Source organism: Phyllostomus hastatus, unplaced genomic scaffold, assembly GCF_019186645.2.
Source record: "Phyllostomus hastatus isolate PE091 unplaced genomic scaffold, TTU_PhHast_1.1 phas_contig_38, whole genome shotgun sequence".
NCBI classification, from domain to species: domain Eukaryota; kingdom Metazoa; phylum Chordata; class Mammalia; order Chiroptera; family Phyllostomidae; genus Phyllostomus; species Phyllostomus hastatus.
Genome location: NW_025333869.1, coordinates 31,982,120 through 32,006,177, shown reverse-complemented (window position 1 = coordinate 32,006,177; position 24,058 = coordinate 31,982,120). Strand labels below are relative to the sequence as shown.

The 24,058-nt window shown below is 35.4% G+C and overlaps 1 protein-coding gene across 3 annotated transcripts in view; it reads right to left on the bottom strand.

Moving 5' to 3' along the window:
* Positions 1-24,058, bottom strand: part of JMJD1C (jumonji domain containing 1C) — a 256,582-nt gene that overhangs the window by 182,886 nt on the left and 49,638 nt on the right. For all 3 annotated transcript variants that reach the window (XM_045842044.1, XM_045842043.1, XM_045842045.1), the window contains exon 2: positions 267-431. In XM_045842044.1, the coding sequence (XP_045698000.1) occupies positions 267-431 (165 nt within the window). The remainder of the gene's footprint in view (positions 1-266; positions 432-24,058) is intronic.

Sequence of the window (24,058 nt, the reverse complement as noted above, 5' to 3'; positions counted from 1 at the left end):
AATTCTTATTATCCTAATGTGATATATATGAATTATCAAACATTATCTAAATGAATTCTCCATCCTTGGAAAAGCTTTTTAAAAAAGATACAAAGTTGTTCAACAAAATCAAAGAGTATTTTGAAATTTCTGCCAGATATTTCAGACCCTCTTTCAGCAAGAGGGTCTGAGACCCTATAATCAGCAAGATAAATCTAAACTTACATTCAGTTCTTGTTCTTTTAAAACAAACTGAAAATGCTTAATAAAACAGAAAGCAATCTTACCAATGCAGGCCAATAAGTCTGTTTGCTCTTTGATCCCTGAGTCTGGCTAGGGTCGTTCCTTCTGGCCCAGATTAAGTGGTATTCCACCAAGAAGGCTGAAAAATCTTCATAAACTCTAACCCACTCTCGTTTATCCCATTGAAGATCATCAAATTCCACATACACCTATGGAAAAGAAAACATAAAACTCCTTAAGCAATAAAGCATATAAGCCATGAAAGTGAATTAGGAAAGACTTTAATGAATTCATTATTCAAATTAACATTTTTCTTAAAATCATTATTTAAGTAACCTATCCCTAACCACATTATAACTCCTACTTATTATATAAAAATACAAATCATAAGTCTGTTAAGAAAAGCAGTTTACAAAATGTTGGTAAGTATAGACTGACCAACATATAAATATATACTAAAGAACTATGTAGATACAGGTGATTCTAGAAACAGGTTGGAAAATATTTTCTATAAAAGACCAAATAGCAAATATTTTTAACTTTGCAAACAATATGGTCTCTGTCAGAACTACTCACTTCTGACTTTGTAGTATGAAAAGTCATATATAATATGTAAATCAATCATGAGCTTGAAAATCAATCAGTACTACAGATACTAACAGAATGAAAAACAGAAACATGATCATCTTAATCGACACAAGAAAAATTTTTTGACAAAACCACTCTTTCATGATTAAAAAAAACTTCAACTAAGAATAGAAGGAAACTACCTCAACATATAGTAAAGGTCATATTGAAAACCCCACAAGTAACATCATACTCAATGGTGAAAGACTGAAAGCTTTTCCTCTACACTAGGAACAAGACAAGGATGTTAATTTGGAAAGCCAAAGCTAACTCTTTTATAACTCATTCAATCATTCTTGCCTTCTTGCCCCCTCTTTTATCCCTTTCTATTCATTTTCTAAAATTATCTTTCATAGAGCTATCTTCCCTACTAGGTTATGAGTTGCATCGAAAAGAGTGTTGTTCTTACCTTTTTCTTCCACCCATCCTTTGCTCCCTTATACCTGAAATATTTCAGTTTCCATTTATTTAAACCCTGTTTGTTCTCTGGCCTCCCAAGTTCTTCAGGATGTATTTAACCCCCACTTTAACTCAAACTTAGCTTTGAACTCCTATAAGCAAGTTATTTTTCACACAGTTTATATTATCATGATAAAATATTGCCCTGAATCCTTCAGATATAATGAGAATATCTTAAATTTGGGTGTGAATTCACCAAGGGTAGGGTAGAGCTATTATAGTATCCAAAACACTGTCACAGCTGCATATACAAATTGCTAAATAAATATTAAGTATCTTCTAACTCCTACTACCATGGACTTTTAAACGTGGAAGACAAACTAGTAAAAGATGTTTGATTTTGAGGTCTTTGTGCTGCTGCATTTTAGGAAACTAGTTAGATGTGCTTATCTACTAGAACTGGTAAAGACAGGAATATACTGTTCAAGGAGATAACATCTATCCCTAGTTATCCACACAAAGTCAGAGCAGGAGCCCAAGCCAAGAAACAAGACTTTTGGCTTCTTACAAAAATGCATCATTAGGGGTTGAAAGGAGGTTTATCTGGTGTTATACAAAGGTTTCAAACTACTGGGTTGGTCAAAAAGTTCGTCTGTTTATTTCCGAAAGATGGCTCTAGTAGTGCTTAATTGTCTTTAACTTCATTCAAAATAGCTGTTAGATTGTATTGTGACCGTTGGCATATAAGTGTGCCCTTAAAAGGAACATCAAAATTGGTGAATTTTTGTAAGCATTTTAATTTTGACAATAGAAGAAAATACAGAACATTTTTGGCATGTTATGCTTTAGTATTTCAAAAAGAAAAACAAAACTGAAACACAAAAAAACAATTTGTGTAGTGTATGGAGACAGTGCTATGACTGATTTAACATGTGAAAAGTGGTATGCAAAGTTTTGTGCTGGAGATTTCTCACTGTATGATGCTCGCAGTTAGGCAGACCAGTTGAAGTTGATAGCAATCAAATTGAGACATTAACTGAGAACAATCAACATTACACAGGAGATAGCTGACATTTTCAAAATACCCAAATCAATACATTTATTTGTGAAAATGAAAAATGTGTTTTTTATTTTACAGAAAAAAAACTAAATGAACTTTTTGGCCAACCCAATACACCAATTTCTCCAATACTTAAAATTTTATAAGATTCTCCAAAACAGTTTGGTACTGGCATAAGAACAGACACACAGACCAATGGAACAGAACAGAGAGCCCAGAAATAAACCCAAGTCTCTATGGTCAATTAATATTTGACAAAGAGGGAAGAAGCATAACATGGAGTAAAAATAGCCTCTTCAACAAATGGTACTGGAAGATCTGGACAGCTACATGCAAAAAAAGGAAACTCAGTCACCAACTTATACCATACACAAAAATAAGGTGGATAAAAGACTTAAATATAAGTTGTGATACCAAAGAAGACCTAGAGGAAAACATAGGCAAGAAAATCTCAGACATTCCAAGCAGCAATATTTTCACTGACATGTCCCCTAAAGCAAGGGACATAAAGGAAAGAATAAACAAGTGGGACTTCATCAAATTAAAAAGCTTCTGCATGGCTAAAGAAAACAGCATTAAAATGAAAAGAGAACCAACTACTTGGGAAAACATATTTGTCAGTGATACCCCAGACAAGGGTTTGATCTCCAAAATATACAAAGAACTCACATGACTCCACCCCAGGAAGACAGACAACCCAATCAAAAAATGGGTCAAAGACGTGAACAGACACTTCTCCAAGGAGGACATACAGAGGACCCAGAGACATATGAAAGGATGCTCAGCATCACTAGCTATCAGAGAGATGCAAATTAAAACCACAGTGAGATACCACTTCATGCTGTTGAGAATGGCCATCATAAAACAAAGCAACAAATAAGTGTTGCTGAGGATGTGGAGAAAAGGGATCCCCAGTGCACTGTTGGTGGGAATGCAGACTGGTGCAGCCACTGTGGGAAACAGTATGGGATTTCCTCAGAAAACTAAAAATGGATCTGCCTTTTGACCAAGCAATTCCACTGCTGGGATTTTATCCTAAGAACCCTAAAACACCAACTCAAAAGAACCTAATCACCCCAATGTTCATAGCAGCACAATTTACAATAGCTAAGTGCTAGAAGCAACCTAAGTGCCCATCAGTAAATGAGTGGATCAAAAAACTATGGTACATTTATACAATGGAATTCTATGCAGCAGAAAGAAAGAAGGAGCCCCTACCCTTTGCAACAGTATGGATGGAACTGGAGAGCATTATGCTAAGTGAAATAAGCCAGGAGGTAAGGGAAAAATACCATATGATCTCACCTTTAAGTGGAGCCTAATCAACAAAACAAACAAGCAAGCAAAATATAGCCAGATGCACCCTGGCTGGCATAGCTCAGTGGATTGAGCGCGGGCTGTGAACCAAAGCATCACAGGTTCTATTCCCAGTCAGGGCACATGTCTGGGTTGCAGGCCACGGCCCCCAACAACCACACATTGATCCTTCTCCCTCTCACTCTTTCTCCCTCCCTTCCCTCTCTAAAAAATAAATAAAATCTTTAATATATATATATAGCCAGAGACATTGAAATTAAGAACAATCTGACAGTAACCAGAGGGGTGCCGAGAGGGAATAATGGGGAGGGGGGGAGAGTTTTCAGAACAAGTATAAAGGACACACAGACAAAACTGGGGGGGGGGGATGGAAGCAGGAGAGGAAGGCAGGGATGGCTGCACTGGGGAGTGGTGGGGGGGTAAATGCAGGCAACTGTACTTGAACAACAATAAAATAATTTTTAAAAAATTTGTAAGATTCTCATATTTAATTATTAAATTGTAGTATAAATAGGCTTTTGGAAACTCTAGAAAACTGAAGCAGAGACAATGTTTAGGAAAACTTGAGCACTATCTTTGCTGTGCCCTCACAAACAAATATAATACAGCCTACTGACAAAAAATGTAGTCAAGAACTTAAAAAAAAACAAGGTTTGTAAACATTTTCCTACCCTAAAGGACATAAATTCAAAGTGAAGTCTTCCAATAGCAAAGATCTAGACATAAAAGCAAAAAATAAACTTTTGAAACTCATTGCTTATCCTACATGCTGCTTATGCTGGCTCCCTCTCAAATCCCATGGGAAGGATGCATAGGGTCCGGGATGAACACCTGTGTACCCAGAAAACACTGACTTTGAGAGGAGACTTCCTACTTTTATAGTAAAAGTAAAAGCTAGTCTGCTCTTTGTTGGAGGAAGCTCCTGAGGTAAAAGTTTACCTCAGCCCTCATTGCTGCTCACTGCAAACAAAACCCTGAGAAATACCCTAGGTAAAGAACAGCCAGTGTTTTGCATTCCTGTCATACTAAGCAAGAATATGCAGGGATACTATACCAACACAGATAAGATTTTGTATCTTGGCTAACTGAATCAGTAAATAATCTAGTCTCACGGTGCATGGGTATTTATGTGGTATAAAGTTTAAGAAGGTGTAGCTCTTTCCATACATCTGCAAACTACCTAAAATATTTAATATACTTATTTTTTTGTTTAATTATGTACTATTTTATATTAACCCCCTTATTCACTTCTGTTGGGTCCTTCTGTCTGCTTACTTCCCTATCTTACTAAAGTACAACATCTGTTCAGAAAAAGTTCAGCCATGGTTAATATAATGAGAATAGTTTGCTCAACATGTATATAACCTGGTGGCCAAGGAGGGTGGACTGGAATGTGCATGTGTGAACCATGACGAATTCACTGTACTAGCCAGTGGGGGTGGTAGATGTCACTGAGAAAGCGTGTGTACTTTGTGGCTGTCACATACAAAATGACTGAGCAAGTACAGCAATGAAAATGCATCAAATTTTGCATTAACCTTGAACATTTCTCCACAGAAACTATTCGGATAATTCAGACAACTGCAGCTATGGGCAACTGGTGACAGGCAGCTTCATCACGACAATGCACTTGCTCATGCATCACATTTCATGCAGTTTTTTGGTGAAACATCAAACCACTCAGATGACTCAGCCCATCTACAGTCCAGATTTGGTGCCCTGTAATCTCTGCCTTTTCCTAAAACTAAAATCACCTTTGAAAGGGAAGAGATTTCAGACCATCATTGAGATTCAGGAAAATACAACAGGGCAGCTGATGGTGACTCGGAGAACTGTGTGAGGTCCCAATGTGCCTATTTTGAAGGGGACTGAGGAGTCATTGTACTATGTACCATGTTTCTTGTATCTTGTATCTTCTTCAATAAATGACTCTACTTTTCATATTACATGCCAGGATACATTCTGACAGACTTCACATGCATCTTTATGTTCATTGAAGCCTTATGTATGATAGAGAAACTACTGAATAAACCCAAATATCCAACAATAGATAAGCGAATAAAAAAGCTGTGGTACAGGCTCTGGCCTGGTAGCTCAACTGGTTGGAGTGTTGTCCTGACACACCAAGGTTGCAGTTTGAATCCCCAGTCAGGGCACATACAAGAGTCAACCAATAACTTCATAAATAAGTGGAACAACAAATTGATGTTCTCTCTCTCTCTCTCTCTCTCTCTCTCTCTCTCTCTCTCTCTCTCTCTCTCTCATGAATATATTTTTTTAAAGTCTATGGTACATATATACAGTGAAGTATTACTCAGCCTTAAAAAAGACCAGCATCTTATCATTTGCAACAGGATGGATGAACCTAGAGGGTATTATGCTAAGTGAAGTAATTCAGTCAGAGAAAGACAAATTCCATATGATTTCACTTGTATGTAGACTCTAAAGAATAATATAAATGAACAAACAAAACAGAAATAGACTCACAGTTACAGAGAACAGACTGATGCTTATCAGTGGGGAGAAGATTGGGGTACTGGGTTAAAAATATTAAGAGACTTTAAGATGCACAGATTGCTAGTTATAAAATAGCCATGAGGATGTAAAGTACACCATAGGAAATACAGTCAGTAATATTGTAATCACTATGTATGATGCCAGGTGGGTACTGAAAATATCAGAGGGAACACTTTATAAAGCAGTGGTCCCCAACCTTTTTGGCACCAGAGACCACTGGCTCACCTGCTGCTCACCTCCTGCTGTGTGGCCCAGTGTCTAACCGGCCATGAACCAGTACTGGTCTGTGGCCAGGAGTTGGGGACCCCTGCTGTAAAGTATATAATTATCTGACAACTATGTTGTACACCTGAAACTAATACAAAATAATGCTAAATATAAACAGTAATTGAAAAAAATTTTTAAGGAAAAAAAGAGGACAGATGATACATGTGATCCCTCCCTCCATGGGTATAACCTAGGCTTTATAATTGACAGAATAGAGGCATAGAAAAGGATCTGATTAACTACTTATATTTCTGGGGCACTGAAATTATTTGACTGTATCAGTCAGTCTGAAATACAAAGAGAAAACAAAATACTGTTTCTCTGTACTGTTATTCATGGTTTTAATATACAATAACAGACTCAAAGTTTTCTAAATTTCTTAGTGACTTTTCAACTTTTCTATACTTCTGCCTACCTGGATCTAATCATCTTTGGAAACTGCTCCATATCATAACTCTTTAACAGTCTATTCTAATTCTGCTCCTGCTTTCTTATTTACCTTGAACATTCCATTTTTAATGTCCACCAACCATTCATCATTCAGCAAATACTGATTAAGGATACATCTCTGTACACTGCAGTCATTCCCCTGTTTACAACTCATTCTGAATCTTATCTAGTCTCTCATCAGGTCTCTAAACTTCTTAGTTTCAAGATGCATTTCAGAAGTCTTTTTTTAAGATTTTTAAATTTATTTTATTATTATTTTATTTTTTTTAGAGAGGGAAGGGAGGGAGATAGAGAGAGAAACATCAATGTGCTGTTGCTGGGGGTTATGGCCTACAACCCAGGCATGTACCCTGGCTGGGAATCGAACCTGCGACACTTTGGTTCACAGCCCATGCTCAATCCACGGAGCTACGCCAGCCAGGGCGTCAGAAGTCTTCTAAAAAAGAGAGGAAAGAAGGGAGGCAGGGAGAAAGGGAGGGGGAAAAGAAAATTCTATCACTTGTACTGAGTCAAAAGTCTATCCTCCTATGTCCTCTTGCAATTTACTTCCGTCTCTATCAAATGCACTTAGTACAGTAGTCTAAATTGAAATTATTTGTGCCCTCAACTAAATTATGTCAGTTAATGATACTGATTCAATTTAAAAAATAAGAAATGAAGAGAACTGATATGGTCTCAGGCAGTGGGTCAATAGATTCACTAATATAACTCCTTTTGAGTCAAGTCTAAAAACTATGATTTACTGCTAAGACTTTACTTCAATTATAAAAGCTAGTTCCCTCTTGCAGATAAAAATATGAATTTTAAAATGTAAGAGGAAAATATTACAAATACTCTTCATCTCAAAAAACAATGTGCATTTTCGAGACCGTATGCACATTATGACTAAATACTTACCTCTCTCACAGAAGTCAATCATGAACATAATAAGCATCTCTTTCTATTAGGGTGGGCCAGTGATCCAGTTCAACAGGGACTGATCTCTGACTGAAGTTAAGCACCAGATCACTGAAAGCTGCCTTGATTTCTGGAGTCTTGGATGGAAAGAGTGTACATAATGCTGCACACTCCTGGTCCTACTCCAAACAGTTACTACTACTTGAAGACAAAAAGTGGAGAACATAAGAGGAAATATATCAAAGTATGTTTAGGACATGTGTGTAGAAATTTAAAAAAACACTGATGAAAGAAACTGTAAGGTCTAAGTAAATGAACAGAGGTACTATGCTTCTGAATCAAAAGACTCAATATTGTTAAGAAGTAAATTCTTCCTAAAACTGTTCAATAGACTCAATGCAATTCCAATCAAAACCCCAGTAGGATTTTTGTAGACCCTGTAAAATTTACATGGGAAAGGAAGGGATGGAGAACAATTGTGAAAAAGAAGAAAACAGTTGGATAACTCATACTGTTTGGTTTCAAGCCTCAAAATAAAACTATAATAATCAAGAGAGTATAGTACTGGAAAAAAAAGATAGACACAGGTCAATGTAGATATTAAAGTCCAGAAACAGATACATACAGAACTGATCACTGATTTTTGATAAATATACAAATGCAATTCAAAGGAGATAGCCTTTTCATTGAATGTTGGGATAATTAGACATACATGTGCCCGCCCCCCCCCCCCAAAAAAACAAAAAAACAAAAACAGAACTTCTACCCTTACTTCGCACCACATACAAATAGTAAACCCAGGAAGGCTATATACTAAAACAGTAAAGGTGAAACATTTTGAAGAAAACAAAATCTTTGTGACTTTGGGCTAGGCAAAGAATTCTTAGAAATGACTTCAAAAGAACAAACCATCAAAGAAAAAAATGTAATAAATTAGATGGCATTAAAACCTAAAATTTTTGTTCTGTGAAAAACAGTGTTGAGAAAATAAAAACAAAAGCCGCAAACTGAAAGAAAACAAAATGTATATCCAATATGTAAAAAGAACTTCTAAAATTCAACAAAAAACCCAAACCAATTAAAAAATATGGAAAAGATGTGAACAGATATTTCACCAAACAAGATATGAATATGGAAAATAAGGACATGAAGCGGTACTCAAAATCATTAGTCATTAGAAAAATGAAAATTAAAACCACAATGAAATACACCATTATGTACCTAACAGAATGGCTGAGTATTTAGCCATATGAAATAAAAACTTGTATTTCTGAAAAATCCTGTATACAAATGCTTATAGAAGTTTTATTTTTTTAATAGAAGCTATAAACAACACAAATGGGGAATGGATACCATGGGGAGCACACTATGGTATATTTGTAAGATGAAATACTTCTCATCAATAATAAGGAACAAACTATTAATACATGCAACAATATAATCAATCTCAATTGCTTTAGGATAGTTAAGTCTGATTCAAAAGGCTACATAATATATGATTCTATTCACATAACATTCAGGAAAGGACAAAACAAGCAGGACTGAGAACTGATTATTGGTTATGCAGGATTACAGATGGGTAGATGGAGGTATTTGAAGGTTTGACTACAAAGAAGTTGTAGCAAAAGAAAATTTTGTGGGGGAGTGACTGAGCTGTTCTGTGTGTTGATTGTTTTGTCTTAACTCACGGAACTGTTCACGCCTCCCAAAATAAATGTTAACTCTAATTAAAAAACAACCACCTGTAAACAGAGAATTTAACCAAAAACATAAAGGAGGAGAAATGAACATCATGAATAACCATGCTACTCCCTTCTTCTAAATGCAATATTATACTTATTGGGATTATGCTATAAAGGGTTATATGCCTTTTGGGATCAAGGACAGAAGAAGAAGATGGAAATCTCAAAGGCTATATCCTAATATGCAGGTGGATCCCAAATTTTTGCAATTATACCACATTATTATGGCACAGGTTGACCCCAGGATCCTTTTTCCTTAAAAGAAAAGGACCATGTTAGTGAGACTCGGACAAACCCACTTCCACTCTTTCTTTTGTGCTGGAAAGGTAAATATGGGAGTAGAGAAGGGGGTGAGGAAAGCACTATGGGGAACACTGACAATTAACAATTAAACTAACTTTCTCTTTCTCTCTCCCCCCACCTCTCAAAGCAATGTAACTGGTAATGTAGTAATTTCTGTGGAAAGAGAGAACACTAACAGAAGAGCATGTCCTAAAATGAAAAGGACATAGATCTTGGGTCCCAGAAAGTTTAGGATATGGGACCTTAGTTATAAGCTTGCAAATGTTTTGTTTACAAAGAGCTCTTAGAAAAAAATGTCCCAAGTTTAAAGAAGAAAAATTAGTTAAGTACAAGTGGGCACAGGAGCACAGTATTAGGTATGACTTGTGATTCCCCTAGGGACTTTCCCTAAGTTCAAGGTAGGATGGGGGCGGAAGCAATAGTTAATTACACACTATATCTCAGTTTCACAGAAATTTCTTTCACTTGAAGAAGGATTTTACAAGACCTGTAAATCAAACTCATAGAATAAGTTTTTCTATCTAACAAACCCTATTAATAGGAATTGTTTCACTCTCAATTCTTGTTAGGTTAACTAAAATGCTTGAATTTAATAAATAACCACAAAGTCCTTCAAGTGAAAATTTACCATTATTGACTAACATCACCTTTCAATAAATAGCTTTTCATTACAAGAGAGTAAAAGCTACAAATACTTAAAATTCATAAATAATTCTTCAATGATTTACTATGGTAGATCACTTACTTTGATTTTGGATATATGAAAAGCTATTTCGAGAATCTAATTGCTCTTTTTTCATATTGAACTTTTCATTATAGAGACAAGAACATAAGGGATTCCCATGTGCCCATTATCCAGCTGCAATTTTCACCTCATGGCAAATCTTGTTTTAACTAAAGAATCATTCTTCAAAATTATGTATTATCAGCCAACATTCAAGTTCCTCACAATGGTCTTTTTTTTTTTAGGTTTGTTAAAATTAAGATCCAAATAAGTTCCACATTTTGCAACTGGTTGACATGATTCTTACATTTCTCTTTATCTACTGGTTCAACACTTTCTCTTTATCTCCTGCAAATTTTTGTTAAAGAAATTGACTGTATTCAAAGTAAAGAAAAAAGCAAGGACCTGATACCAGGGTTACTTTACCTAGCAAAGCTATCATTTAGTATTGAAGGACATATAAAGAGCTTCCTAGACAAAAAAAAAAGCTAAAGAAATGATAATGGATCTTTAAGAAAAAAATAAAAATGAATAATAAATTAGCAATAAATACATATCTATCAACAATTACTTTATTTTATTTCTTTTTCTCTCACCATTTATCTTCACTATATCCTCTTTCACTTCCACCTCCCCTCTCCCCAACCACAATCACCACACTGCTGTTGTCTGTGTTAATGAGTTGTTGTTCTTTTTCTTCCTGTTTTGCTCACCCCTTCCACCTCCCCAGCCCTTGTCCAAAGCTGTCAACAATTACTTTCAATGCAAATGGATTAAATGCTCCAGTGAAAAGATATACAGTGGCAGTTGTGTAACAAAACAGGACTGTTACATATGCTGTCTACAAGAGATTCACTTTAGGTGGGAAGATATGTACACATTGAAAGGGATGGAAAAAGTATTTCATAAAAATAGAAACAAACATACAAAAAGCTAAGATAGCAATATTTATGACATGCAAAATAGATCTTAAAACAAAGGGTATAACAAGAGACAAAGAAGGACCCAGAAATTCCACCTCTGGGTATTTATCTGAAGAAACCCAAAACACTACATCAAATAGACATATGGATCCATGTATTCACTGCAGTATTATTTACAATAGACAAAACATAAAGAAAGAAGAAGAGGTGGTATGTATATACAGTGGACTATGACTCAGCCATTAAAAAGAATGAATCTGGCCACCTGCAACAACATGTATGAACCTAGAGGGTACTGTGGTGAGTCAAATAAGTCAGAAAAGACAAATGCCAGCTGATTTCGCTCATATGTGGAATCTAAAAAAACTAAACAAACAAGCATAACAGAAACAGACTCATAGAACATTTTGATAGTTGCCAAAAGAGAGAGGGGTTGGAGGCTGGGTGAAAAAGAAAGGGATTAAGAAGTACAAATAGGTAGTTACAGAATAGTCATGAGGATGGTAAAGTATAGCAAATGGAATATAGTCAATAACACTGTAATACTATATAAGGTATCAGATGGGAACTAGATTTATCAGAGTGATCACTTCATAAGTTGTGTAAGTTTCCAATCATGGGCTTCTCTACCTGAAACTAATATAATATTGTATGTCAACTGCAATTGAAAAAAATTTTTTAATTATTTGGAAAAAAGGAAATCAAGTCATTTATGCCAGTCTTCAATTATCTGTAGTTTGCTGACTATCCACTTGAGGCACTGTGGAACACAGTACACACAGGTATTGTGTTCTTCACTAAGGAGCATGAGTACTGCCTTGTATCTTTCTGTGATGATAACAGCCAATGAGGAACACTGCCTCAATTCAGTACTTCACTGAGAGTTGCAACATAGTGTTATTTTATTTTCATTATTCCTTCATTGCTTACCATCTCTGATGTCTATTAAGTGAAAATTCCACTCATCAACTCTTTGGTTTCCAAAAAGCAGCTTAGGAAAAGAAGGATAAATGCTTGATTTTTATGAGTTCTTAAAATAATGAGTCTGGTGTCCTAACCTTCAAAATGGTAAACAATGAATTTGTTTTTTAGGGAAATCAGTATACACATAAACCCTAAGATTTAAATAAATGTAGTATGCTTCAAGTAACTGCAGTTGTTATTCCTACTGCTGTCAAATTTTGCCATCTTTGGCCAGTGAGAAACTCTTCAGCTGGTTTCTGAGAATTTCAGACATGACCTTAGAGTCTTTAATAGCTTCCTTGTTTCTAGTGTAACAAAATATCTAGTATAACAAAATGGTATATTATCATCATGTCCATCTCCTGCCCCAGACCTGAAATCAACCATATATCCAAGAAACCCTGGTACATTTCAGTTGGAAACAGCATTCAGAGGTAACCTGGGTTCTAAGACTGTTCATTTCTTCTGAGTTGGTCACTTGAGGCCTTCTATAGTGGTCAGAATCCGTATGATTTTATATTGATACTTCCAAATAAAACTCTACATTTCTTAACTGCATTGATTTTGTTACACAATGACACTAATACAATTAACTGCTTTGTTGCACAATACATACACAAAAGCTTGGGAATAAATATACCAATACTATGATTAATGAAAACCATTTACAGTTTTATACCGTTTTTTTTTTTTTGTCCTCAGGTTATAAACTAGGCACGTATAATCAAATTACTGCTTTTTAAAGACACTTATTAATAGTTCTTTCCTATGGTCATACTACTTTTTGGCTTGTTTCATTTTGTTTTCACTTCTAGGTTTCCTTTTTTAATGATAAAACTTGTTTTAGAATTACATAAAACATTTAAATGGTTTCCAAGTCACACCTAGAAAACAAGCTAGCTATATTAACAGAACTCTAGCTATTTCTTCTGTATCTGTTTTCTATAGTTGCTTAGTTTTTGGTAAATTCCTAGATTAAAAAATAGAAGCAAAAAGTTATATACAAACAAATATATTTTATTAAATAAAATATTCTTGAGGTATTTTATTTTCTGTATCATATATATTATATCCTATTGAATATTATTCCTATATAATATTCGATTGTATTATAATAGTTGTATACATTATTTTTAAAAAATACTTATTGGTCTGAAAAAGAGAGAGGAGGGGAAGAGGGAGAGAGAGAGATTGATTTGTTTTTCTACCCATCCATGGCTTCACTAGTTGATTCTTGCACGTGCCCATACCAAAGATGGAACTTATAACCCTCACATACTGGGATGATGTTCTGATCAACTGAACTACTCAGCCAGAACCCTACTGATGGGAATATGGGCTGTTTCACTCTTTTGCTACTACAAATGGTGTTGCTCATTTACAATGGCCAAGAAATGTAAACCACCCAAATTCTCATCAACAAATGAACAGATAAAAAGATGTGGTGCACATACACAATAGAATATTATTCAGCCAGGAAAAAGGCCAAGATAGCCTTCCACTTGCAACAATATGGATGGATACATTATGCTAAATGAAGCAAGTCACACAAAGATATGAAATGTATATCACTCATATGTGGAATCTAAAAAAGTCACACCTTTAAAAAAAGAGTAAAATGGTGGTTACCGAGGAATTTGGGGGTTGAGGGTAGATAAAAGTAATGGTGTTTAAGGGTACAAACTTACAATGAATAGTAAATAAGCCATAGAAATCTAATGCATATTATAAAATACAGACAATAATACTGTACTATAATTATTTAATGTGATAAATATTGCTATATTAGCAATCCTTTTTCAATACATAAATGTATCAAAGCACACATTTTACACCTTAAAATTTCACAATGTTAACACTCAAATGTATTCAATTAAAACACCCAAATTAGTGCTGCAATGAATACAGACTTGTATGTATGTCATTTTCTACTTATACCAATGTATGTTTGGGATATATTCCTAAGAGTGAGATTTTCTAGATCAATAAATACGTAACTTAGCTAGATATTGCCAAATTCCCCATTATAGAAGGCTTCAATATTTTGCATTTCAATAAGCAGTGTTTCAGAGTGCCTATTCCTCTACAGGCTCACCAAATGGGTATGTTATCAATTTGGGAGAAGAGTTGAATGAGAAACAAAGCACAAATTAGTATCTCAGTGTAGTTCTGTTCACTTCTTCCTTTTTATTTTCTATTTCACTGATCTACTGTTATCTTTATTTCCTATACTGTCCTTCTTTGCTCTTCTTTTTATCTCTTAATGGAGAACCTTAGGTCACTGATGTTATTCTCCTTCTTTACAATATAGCATTTAAAATTATACATTTCTCTAAACCCTCCTGAAGTGAAAGCCACACTTCCTGATTTTCTGTATTTTCATTATCATTAAGTTTTAAATGAATTATAATTTTCCTTGTAATTTCTTTTACCCACAAATATTGTCCAAAAGTGTATTAATATCCAAACATTTGGTGTTTCTTCCCTAGACACCATATTGTTACAGATATTTACTTTAATACTATTATGGCCCAAGAACAAATGTATTATTTCCAGCCCTTTAAATTTATTTAGAATTGTTTCACGGGCCAACATATGGTATTTTTTGATAAACATACTACGTGCACTTAAAAAGAATGTGTATTACATGCAGCATGGGTTGTGGTGTTCTATAAATATCAATTAAACCAAGGTGATAGTATTCTCGGGTGTAGGTTCTTGCCTTTCCTGACTTTGAATACTTCTTTCCAGTCCCTTCTTGCCTGCAAGGTTTCTTTTGAGAAATCAGCTCACAGTCTTATGGGAACTCCTTTGTAGGTAACTGTCTCCTTTTCTTTTTCTGCTTTTGAGATTCTCTCCTTCCCTCTCTCTCTCCTTTTTCTTTACTGTGAATGTCTTTTTTTTTAATTGTCGTTGCAGTACAATTTTCTATCTTTTACTCCCATTCTAGCCCATCCACCCAGCCCTCCCCTCCTCCCTCCCATTTCCACCCACCCCTAGGTTTTTATCCATGTGTCCTTTATACTTGTTCCTCTCTCTCCTTCTCTTTAATCTTCAGTAATGTACTTATGATGAACTTGGTGTGTGCTTCCTTGGGTCCAACTTCTTTGGGACTCTCTTGAGCTTTCCGGACATCCTAGAAGTCTATTTCCTTTGCCAGATTAGGGAAGTTCTCCTTCATTATTTGTTCAAGTTTTCAATTTCTTGCTCTTCCTATTCTCCTTCTGGCACTCCTATGATTTGGATGTTGGAATGTTTACATTTGTCCCAGAGGTTCCTAAGCCTGTCCTCATTTTTTGAATTCTTGTTTCTTCATTCTGTTCTGGTTGAATGTTTATTTCTTCCTTCTGGTCCAAATCATTGATTTGAATCCTGGTTTCCTTCTGTTCACTGTTGGTTCCCTGTATATTTTTCTTTATTTCACTTTGCATAACCTTTACTACTTCTTCTATTTTGAGACCATACTCAACCATTTCTGAGGGCATCCTGATTACTAGAGTTTTTGAATTCTGCATCAGATAGGTTGTCCATCTCTTCATAGCTTAGTTGTATTTTTGGAGCTTTGATCTGTTCCTTCATTTGGGCCAGATTTTTTTGTCTTGGAATGCTTGTAATGTAAGAGGTGGAACCTTAGGTATTCACCAGGGTGGGGCAACTCATGTGCATGGGTTGTGGCACTGTATTTGGAGGAGGGGTCAGAGAGGGAACAATGCCATCTGCTTGGCTCTCTGCTTGCTTTCAGTCACTTCCCCTGCTACCCACAAGCAAATTGGGCCCATCTGGTGCTTATTCCCAGGTGGATGGGCTTGTGTATGTTCTAGGACACTGTAGGCATCTCCAAGGAACTCTACTGTGAGGCTGGGAGTTTCTCCCACTGGCACAACTCACACAGCTTTTTACATCCAGAGGTTTTGGGGCTTTATTTTCCCATGATGGAACCCTGGATTCCAGTCTGTCTTGCTCCCCAAGTTTTCTCCTGGTTTATCCACATGCAAATGTGGGACCACCCAACCTGCCAACCTCCGCCTTGCCTGCCCTGGTCTGCTAGCTGCTGCCTCGCTCGCCCAGTCCTCAGGGTGCCGCCTTCCTGCACATCCTCTCCTCCTCAGCTGCCCATCTCCATCTCTCCTACCAGTCTGAATGACTATTTTTTCTTTCACTTCTTGGTTGTCAGACTCCCATACAGTTCAATTTTCTGGCAGTTCTGGTTATTTTATGTTTTTAAATTTGTTGTTGTCCTTCTTTTGGTTGTGCAAGGAGGTAAAGTGTATCTACCTGCACATCCATTTTGGCTAGAAGTCAGTATTAATTTTAAAATATATTTTAGATAAGGCACTATATCTAAAATATTATAATTTCAACAAGTAATAAATATTTTTAAATTGAGGTACCATACATTCTTTTACTCCTACTAAGTCTTTAAAATCTAGTTTGTATTTTATAGTTATAGCACATCTCAACTTGGACTAGCCACATGTAGTTGATGGCTAACATATTAAAAAGAGCAGCTCTAACTTACTCTGTAATACAAGTGTCTTTTTCTTTGTTTTTACAAGATACACAAAAACAGTTTTTGTATCTTACACTTAGCAATTCTGAAGTTCAGAATTATTCAGTTCCATAATAAAATGCTAAATTATGACAACTATTTTTAATAATTTATGCACTCTCATCACTTAGTAATTTAATACAACTTACTTAGAAGTAAATCTAAAGATTTTAACTAAAACAATTTGTACTGACATTTCTACATCATACAAATTGGCACAATACTGTACTTTCTAAATCTTTTTATTGAAAAATTACATAATTTTCTGTGTAGTAAGCTATCATTTGAGGGGTTAAAAATGAAGGGATATATATGTAATATATATACCAAAAATAATAAATATAGCGGTTTCTGTAGTTGTGGATTTCATACTTGACATTAGCATCCAAGTCTATTTTATTAAAAATTAATTAAGTCCCTATTATCTGAGAATACAGATGGCTATCCTACAAACTTTTACCACAATCATTTTTGTTCTCTAAAGTTTCACAAACCTGTGCTGAACAGAAATTAAAAACAAATCTTCCCAAAAAGACATATCACACTGAATTCTATTCAAAATGAATGAAAAGTTATATATTTTCTTAAACTGTAAGGTATGTTGGAATTATTGTACATATTCTTAATTGTGTGCTTCACAATAAATCCAGCAGTCTGATTGAGCATACAAATGCATACCAAATGGCATTCATAGTTGCAAGAGGGGGTTAAGCTTTGTAGATGCCAAAGCAAAAGACACTGAGTTAAATAAGTCGGTATTTACTATGTGATATAAAAACAAGTCATTAATTGCACTGCAACAATTTTCACAATAAATACAGTCATTTAATATGTAGTCCTACAATGTGGCCTATATAATACACTTTAGTTTCAGTTTCTATGGTGTGCTTAAACAATCAAGTATAAATACTCAATCTATGAATTCACCTCAAGGTAAGTTTAGAGGAGTGCTATTCAAGACAAACAACAAAAGCTACAAATGAGACCCTATATATGATTTAAATTTTCTATTAGCAACATTTAAAAAGTAAAGAGAACCAGGTAAATTTTATAATATAATTTTGTAACTACATATTTTAAAAAATCACTTAAATTTGCAATAAAAAAATTGGTAGTGCGATATTTTACATTTCTTTCTTTATACTGTCCTCAAAATCACATGTCCTTTTACACTTATATTCAGACTAGCTACATCACATTGCAAGTGCTCAACAGTTATACGTGGCTAGTAGCTATCATACTGGAAAGTGCAGGTTTAGCCTATCTAGAAGAGTGAATAGAGTATAGCTTAAGCAATATGTCATGATTTTCTCTTCCAATTGGACTTTGATACAGATTAGAGAGTTCTGTTAAAACCTGGAGAGGGGATTTTTGACATTAGAACATAGCTAAAAGAAAAAATCTACCAAGTAGACAGCAGGGTTGAGTTAACCATAGCATATATTTGAATGAATGACCATCTATCTTCACAAGGAAATAGACTGAGGGGTAGAACCATAATCTTCCATAAATATCTTTCTGCTCCAACACAAGCACAAGTAAATCCAAGGTACTATGTCTAAAATTCTGGCTATTAAAATGTCATCCTACATACTGCCATAAAACTCAGCAATTCTACTCCACACATCTACTAAAGACATGTCCGCACAAAGGTTTGTACCCACATGTCCAGAGGAATATTATTTGTAATTGCAAAGATGTAAAAACAACTTAAAAATTTGTCTATCCACTGGTCAGTGAAAAAACAAATGTAATATAGCCATATAATGGAATACTATTCAGTAATAAAGAAATGAACTACTGATTTATACATAAATGAATCTCAAACAAAAGCTATGAAATAGAAGACACATGACTACGTATTATATGATTCTGTTTATGTTAAATTCTAGGCAAGTCCAACTATTGTGACAGAAAAAAAACTCAGGGCCAGGAGTGAAGACTTAAGGCAAAGTGACATGAGCAAATATTTCTGTCAAAATGTATACTTAAAATAGGTAAATGTTTTATTATATAAAAATTATATAAAGATATTTTAAGTCAATTAATGTACAATCAGAAAAAAATTAAGGTAGACTATTTTCAAAAGCTAACCAACATTTACAATAGTCATCAAAGTAAGGGAGTTTTGAGGTAAACTGTTAAAAAAAAATACAGTTGATCCTTAAACAGAGGTTAGGGGTACCAACCCCAGTCTCCCTCGAGGCCACATACAGTCACAAATGCACATACTCTGGGTTGGCCAAAAATTTCATGGTTTTTTTTTCTATAAAATAAAAGACACATTTATTTTTCCATAAAATAAAAGACACATTATTGTCACCAATAACTACTGATTTGGATATTGTGAGTATGTCTGCTATCTCCCCCATGGTATAATGTTGACTGTTCTCAATTACTGTCTTGATTAGATTACCATCAACTTCAACTGGTCTATCTGACTATGGAGCATCACCCAGTGAGAAATCACCAGTACAAAACTTTGGAAACCACTTTTGACACGTTTGATCAGTCACAGCATCTTCTCCACAACTGCACAAATCTTTCTTTGGCATTTTACAGTTGTGTTTTTACCTTTCTTGAAATAATGAAGCATAATATGCAGAAAATGTTCCATACTTTCTTCTATCTGCAATATTAAAATGCTACACAAAAACTCAACAATTTTGATTTTTTTAAATGCACACTGATATGACAGCTGTCACTATACAACCTAACAAAGTTGTTTTGAATGAAGTGAAAGACAACTAAGTGCTACTAGAGCCATCTTACGTTAAAAACCAAATGAACTTTTTAGCCAACCAAATATTTTTCATTCCCAAAACACTTAACTACTAATGGCCTACTGCTGACTGGAACCTTACTAACATAAAGAGTCAATTAACACATATATATGTTATATGTATTTAATAGTGTATTCTTTTTTCAAAATTTTTTATTAAAAAAATTTCTTATTGTTGTTCAATTAGTTATCCCCATTTTCTCCCCACTGCTCTCCTCTTCTTATAATAATGTAAGCTAAAGAAAAGAAAATGTTATTAAGAAAATCATAAGGAAAATACATTTACAGTACTTATTAAAAAAAATTCATGTATGACTAGAGCTGGGCAGTTTAAATCCATGTCATTCAAGAGTCAACTGTAGTGGGAAATTTTGTTTACTTTTTGATTACAGGTAAAGGCCGATTCATTATTTATTGTTAAACTTCCCACTGTGGTTTGTACTCAGTGGAACTTTCTAAATGCACAATACATTTAATTTATAATACACTGAGAGTTTTCAAATACTTTGCTCATCCTATATTCAACATAATCTTAAAAGAAAAAAGATGGGTATTATTTCAACATATGAGAAAATTCATATCACAGAGGCTAAATTCCAAAGGTTCATTACATAACAGGGCTGGGACTAAAACTGAAAATGGGAACACTGCTGAGGAGAGTCCAGGATGCCTTCTACTACATTTCTTAGTGATTCTACTTTTAGAAGAGATATTTTACATGAGTCTGGATTATTAACTTTTTTTTTAAGATTTTATTTATTTATTTTTAGAGAGGGAAGAGAGGGAGAGAGAGAGAGACATCAATGTGCAATTGCTGGGGGCCATGACCTGCAACCCAGGCATGTGCCCTGACTGGGAATCGAACCTGCGATGCTTTGATTCGCAGCCCATGCTCAATCCACTGAGCTACGCCAGCCAGGGCGGACTATTAACTTTTTAATTAAAACTACCTAATCACTGAGCTATTTTAGCTATCCAATACACAGGTTCTTTCCATCCCCTAGATCCCCATTCAAAAGTTTCTTGCTCCTCCTTCTTTTGGTAAAACATAAATCCTTTGCTGCATTACCTCCTATTGCTAAGACTAAAATGTAGCATGACTAATTACAAGTATCTGTGAAAAATAAAGCCAATATAAAAACAGTCCCAATTCTGCCAGATGAGAACCTGGCCTGCAACTCAGGCGAGTGCCCTGAGTAGGAATTCAACCAGCAACCTTTTGCTTTGTGGGAGGATATCAAACCCACTGAACCACACACCAGTCAGGGTTTCTTGGCTATTCCATTTTTTTCCTTAATTAAAAGATTTAATTTATTTTCTGGAAACAGGGGAAAAGAAGGAGAAAAAGAGGGAGGGAAACATCAGTGTGTGGCTGCTTCTCATGAGCTTCCCACCAGGGACCTGGCCCTCAACTCAGGCATGTGCCCTGACTGGGAATCGAACCTGCAACCTTTTGGTTTGCAGGCCCGCACTCAATCCACTGAGCTACACCAGCCAGGGCCTCTTGGTTTTCTTAAACATTAATTTTTCCCTATAACATTTTAAAATGGGACTCCTGAAAATCTACTACAATGACCTCTGGAATAATACCAGCAAAAATTCACCATATCAGGTTCGATTCCCAGCCAGGGTACATGCCTGGGTTGCAGGCCATAACCCCCAGCAACCGCACATTGATGTTTCTCTCTCTCTCTCTCTATCTCCCTCCCTTCCCTCTCTAAAAATAAATAAATAAAATCTTAAAAAAAAAAAAAGAAATCCTATGTCTTAAAAAAAAAATTCACCATATCTTCAACTTCTCTGAACTCTGTATCTTTTGCCTTCTTCTTTTAAATAAAATATAGGTCTTCTTCACAGGCACAGTTTTTTTGCTGGAACCCTCACAAGATGTTATTGTTTTCCTTCCCATGTCCCTTACACTACTAAACTTAGAAATGAATTAGATTCATTTGCTCTTTATTCCTCAATGCATAGAACACTCTCTCCTTGATCATCCATCCTCCCTCAACCACTCCTTTCCCTTCCCCAAGTTATAGTTTTTCCATAACCTTAATTACAAACACTTTACTCCTGGAACACCACCTCCCATGTTTCCAGCTCACTCTTTCATTTGCTGGCTTGATCATCAATCAGCCCAACACCGAACCTACAACTTTTCACTATTGTATTATTATATTACAATTCTACTATAAAATATGTAAAACTAGAAAAGCAATTTGCTAAAATGCTAATAAAATTATCCAAGAGTTGTATACTGATTTTTGTTTCCTAAATTTTCCAAGAATAAACCATACATACATTAAAAATGACACTGAACATACATACTATAAAAATAACACTAAAGGTTTTTTTAAATACAAAAATTAAAAACACACACTTGATAAAAACAAACAAAAAAAAACCCCACATACTTGAAATCTGTACTATAACAAATTAAATAAAAAAGGTTTAAAACATGTAAGGCTGCTATCAACTACCAGTTGAATAAGGGGGAAAGAGAAGCCATTAAAAGATGGAGTTAGTCTCCATTGTACAATTTGGTTCCAAAACTCTTCAAAAGTCTGTGAGAATGGGGCCCCCTATAATTGCATGTGTACAACCTGCATGGCTAGATGCAGTCAAGAGTAGGGTGGGTCCCATCTTTGCCGGATGGCTCAGTTGGTTGGAATGTGGTCCCATACAACTAAATGTTGCAGGTTCAATTCCTGATCAGGACATATACCTAGGGTGCAGGTTCTATCCCTGGCAGGGGCACTTACGAAAGGATAGGGGCATTTATGGGAAAGGGGCATTTATGGGACAGTACAGGAGAAGGGTGATAAATCTCTGTCTCTAATCAACAAAAAATATCCTCAGGTGAGAAGGAAAAAAAGCTTGATCAGAAATATATCATATAATTTGCAGGCCCATGTGAGATCCAGAAATTTATCAATGAAAAAAATGAATAAAGAATAACGAAGCCCTGGCTGCTGTGGGTCAGTGGATTGAGTGCCAGCCTGTGAAACAAAGGGTTGCTGGTTTGATTCCCAGTCAGAGAGCATGCTTGGGTTTCAGGCCTGGTCTCCGGTTGGAGGCGTATCAGAGGCAACCACACATTGATGTTTCTCTCCCTCTCTTTCTCCCTCCCTTCCCCTCTCTCTAAAATTAAATAAATAAAATCTTTTTAAAAAAGCATTACTTAAAAAAAAAAAAAGAATACAGAAGAGGTGCTTACATATATAGTTACTGCCAGTCACTACATTCTTCGTATAAGTATATATTCGTAATGCAAGTGTATTCTTCATATAAAATGTATATTCTTCATACATATTGAAATAACAAAGATTTCTCACCTCATTAAACAAATTTTTTGCTAAGATTTAGAGTCCTCATTTGCATAAGGACAGACCAATTAGGAACCAGGAGTGGGAACTGCTGTCCACATAAACCAGCTCCTCTCTGAAAGAGCATACTTCCCCTTTCCACCAAAGAATAAAGAGAATATATCCCTGGCTGAACTGAAACACCAACGATATCTCACCAGAGCAGAATGGAGCAGGCCAGCATGGCCCAAGGCAGACCTGCACAGAGAGCAGAGCAGATCAGATCAGTGAGGAGCAGAGGAGAGCTATTTAGCTCAGAGGGGCCTGGCCCAGGGCTGCCTAGCCCCCATGGCTGCCTCACAGCTGCTGTTTTCACAGCCTTGCTGTATCACAATTGAGCTGTTTTGCACTGAACAAAGTTTCCTTCTTCAATGCACTCCAAACTGGGAATTCCTGTTGGCGATGAATTGGCACCAAGGACCACGGGCTGACAATGTGTAAACCACTTAAAACAGTGACTGAGACAGAACAAACATTCTGGAAATTTCTGGAAATGTTAGCTATGATGATTATAGAATAACAGCCAAAGGGGTGGGGTGTTACTATTTTTGTCAGTCTGTGCTGCCTTGTGGAAAATAAATGTACTACTAAAAATAAAAAATTATTTTATGTATTTATGAAATACAAAATTCATTGTTTAATGAAAAATTATCTTTAAACAATTATCATCTTTCTCTTCATCTCAGTTATTCTTTGTTTAAACCATTTCCCAGTCTCATGTGGTAAACTTAGATTGAGACAGCTAAGAATGGTTTAAATTACTATATAACGGTAGAAGTGAGAGAAGTATGAAAGGATGTTACAATAGTCTGCCAAAACCTGTAGATTAAAAAAAAATCAGCCAAGTCAACACTTATCAGAACAGAACAAATATTATATTGTCTTTAAAGAAAAAAACAAGCCAAAAAAACCCCATGTGAAGTGCCCACTATTTCCCAAAAACTGTGTTGACTG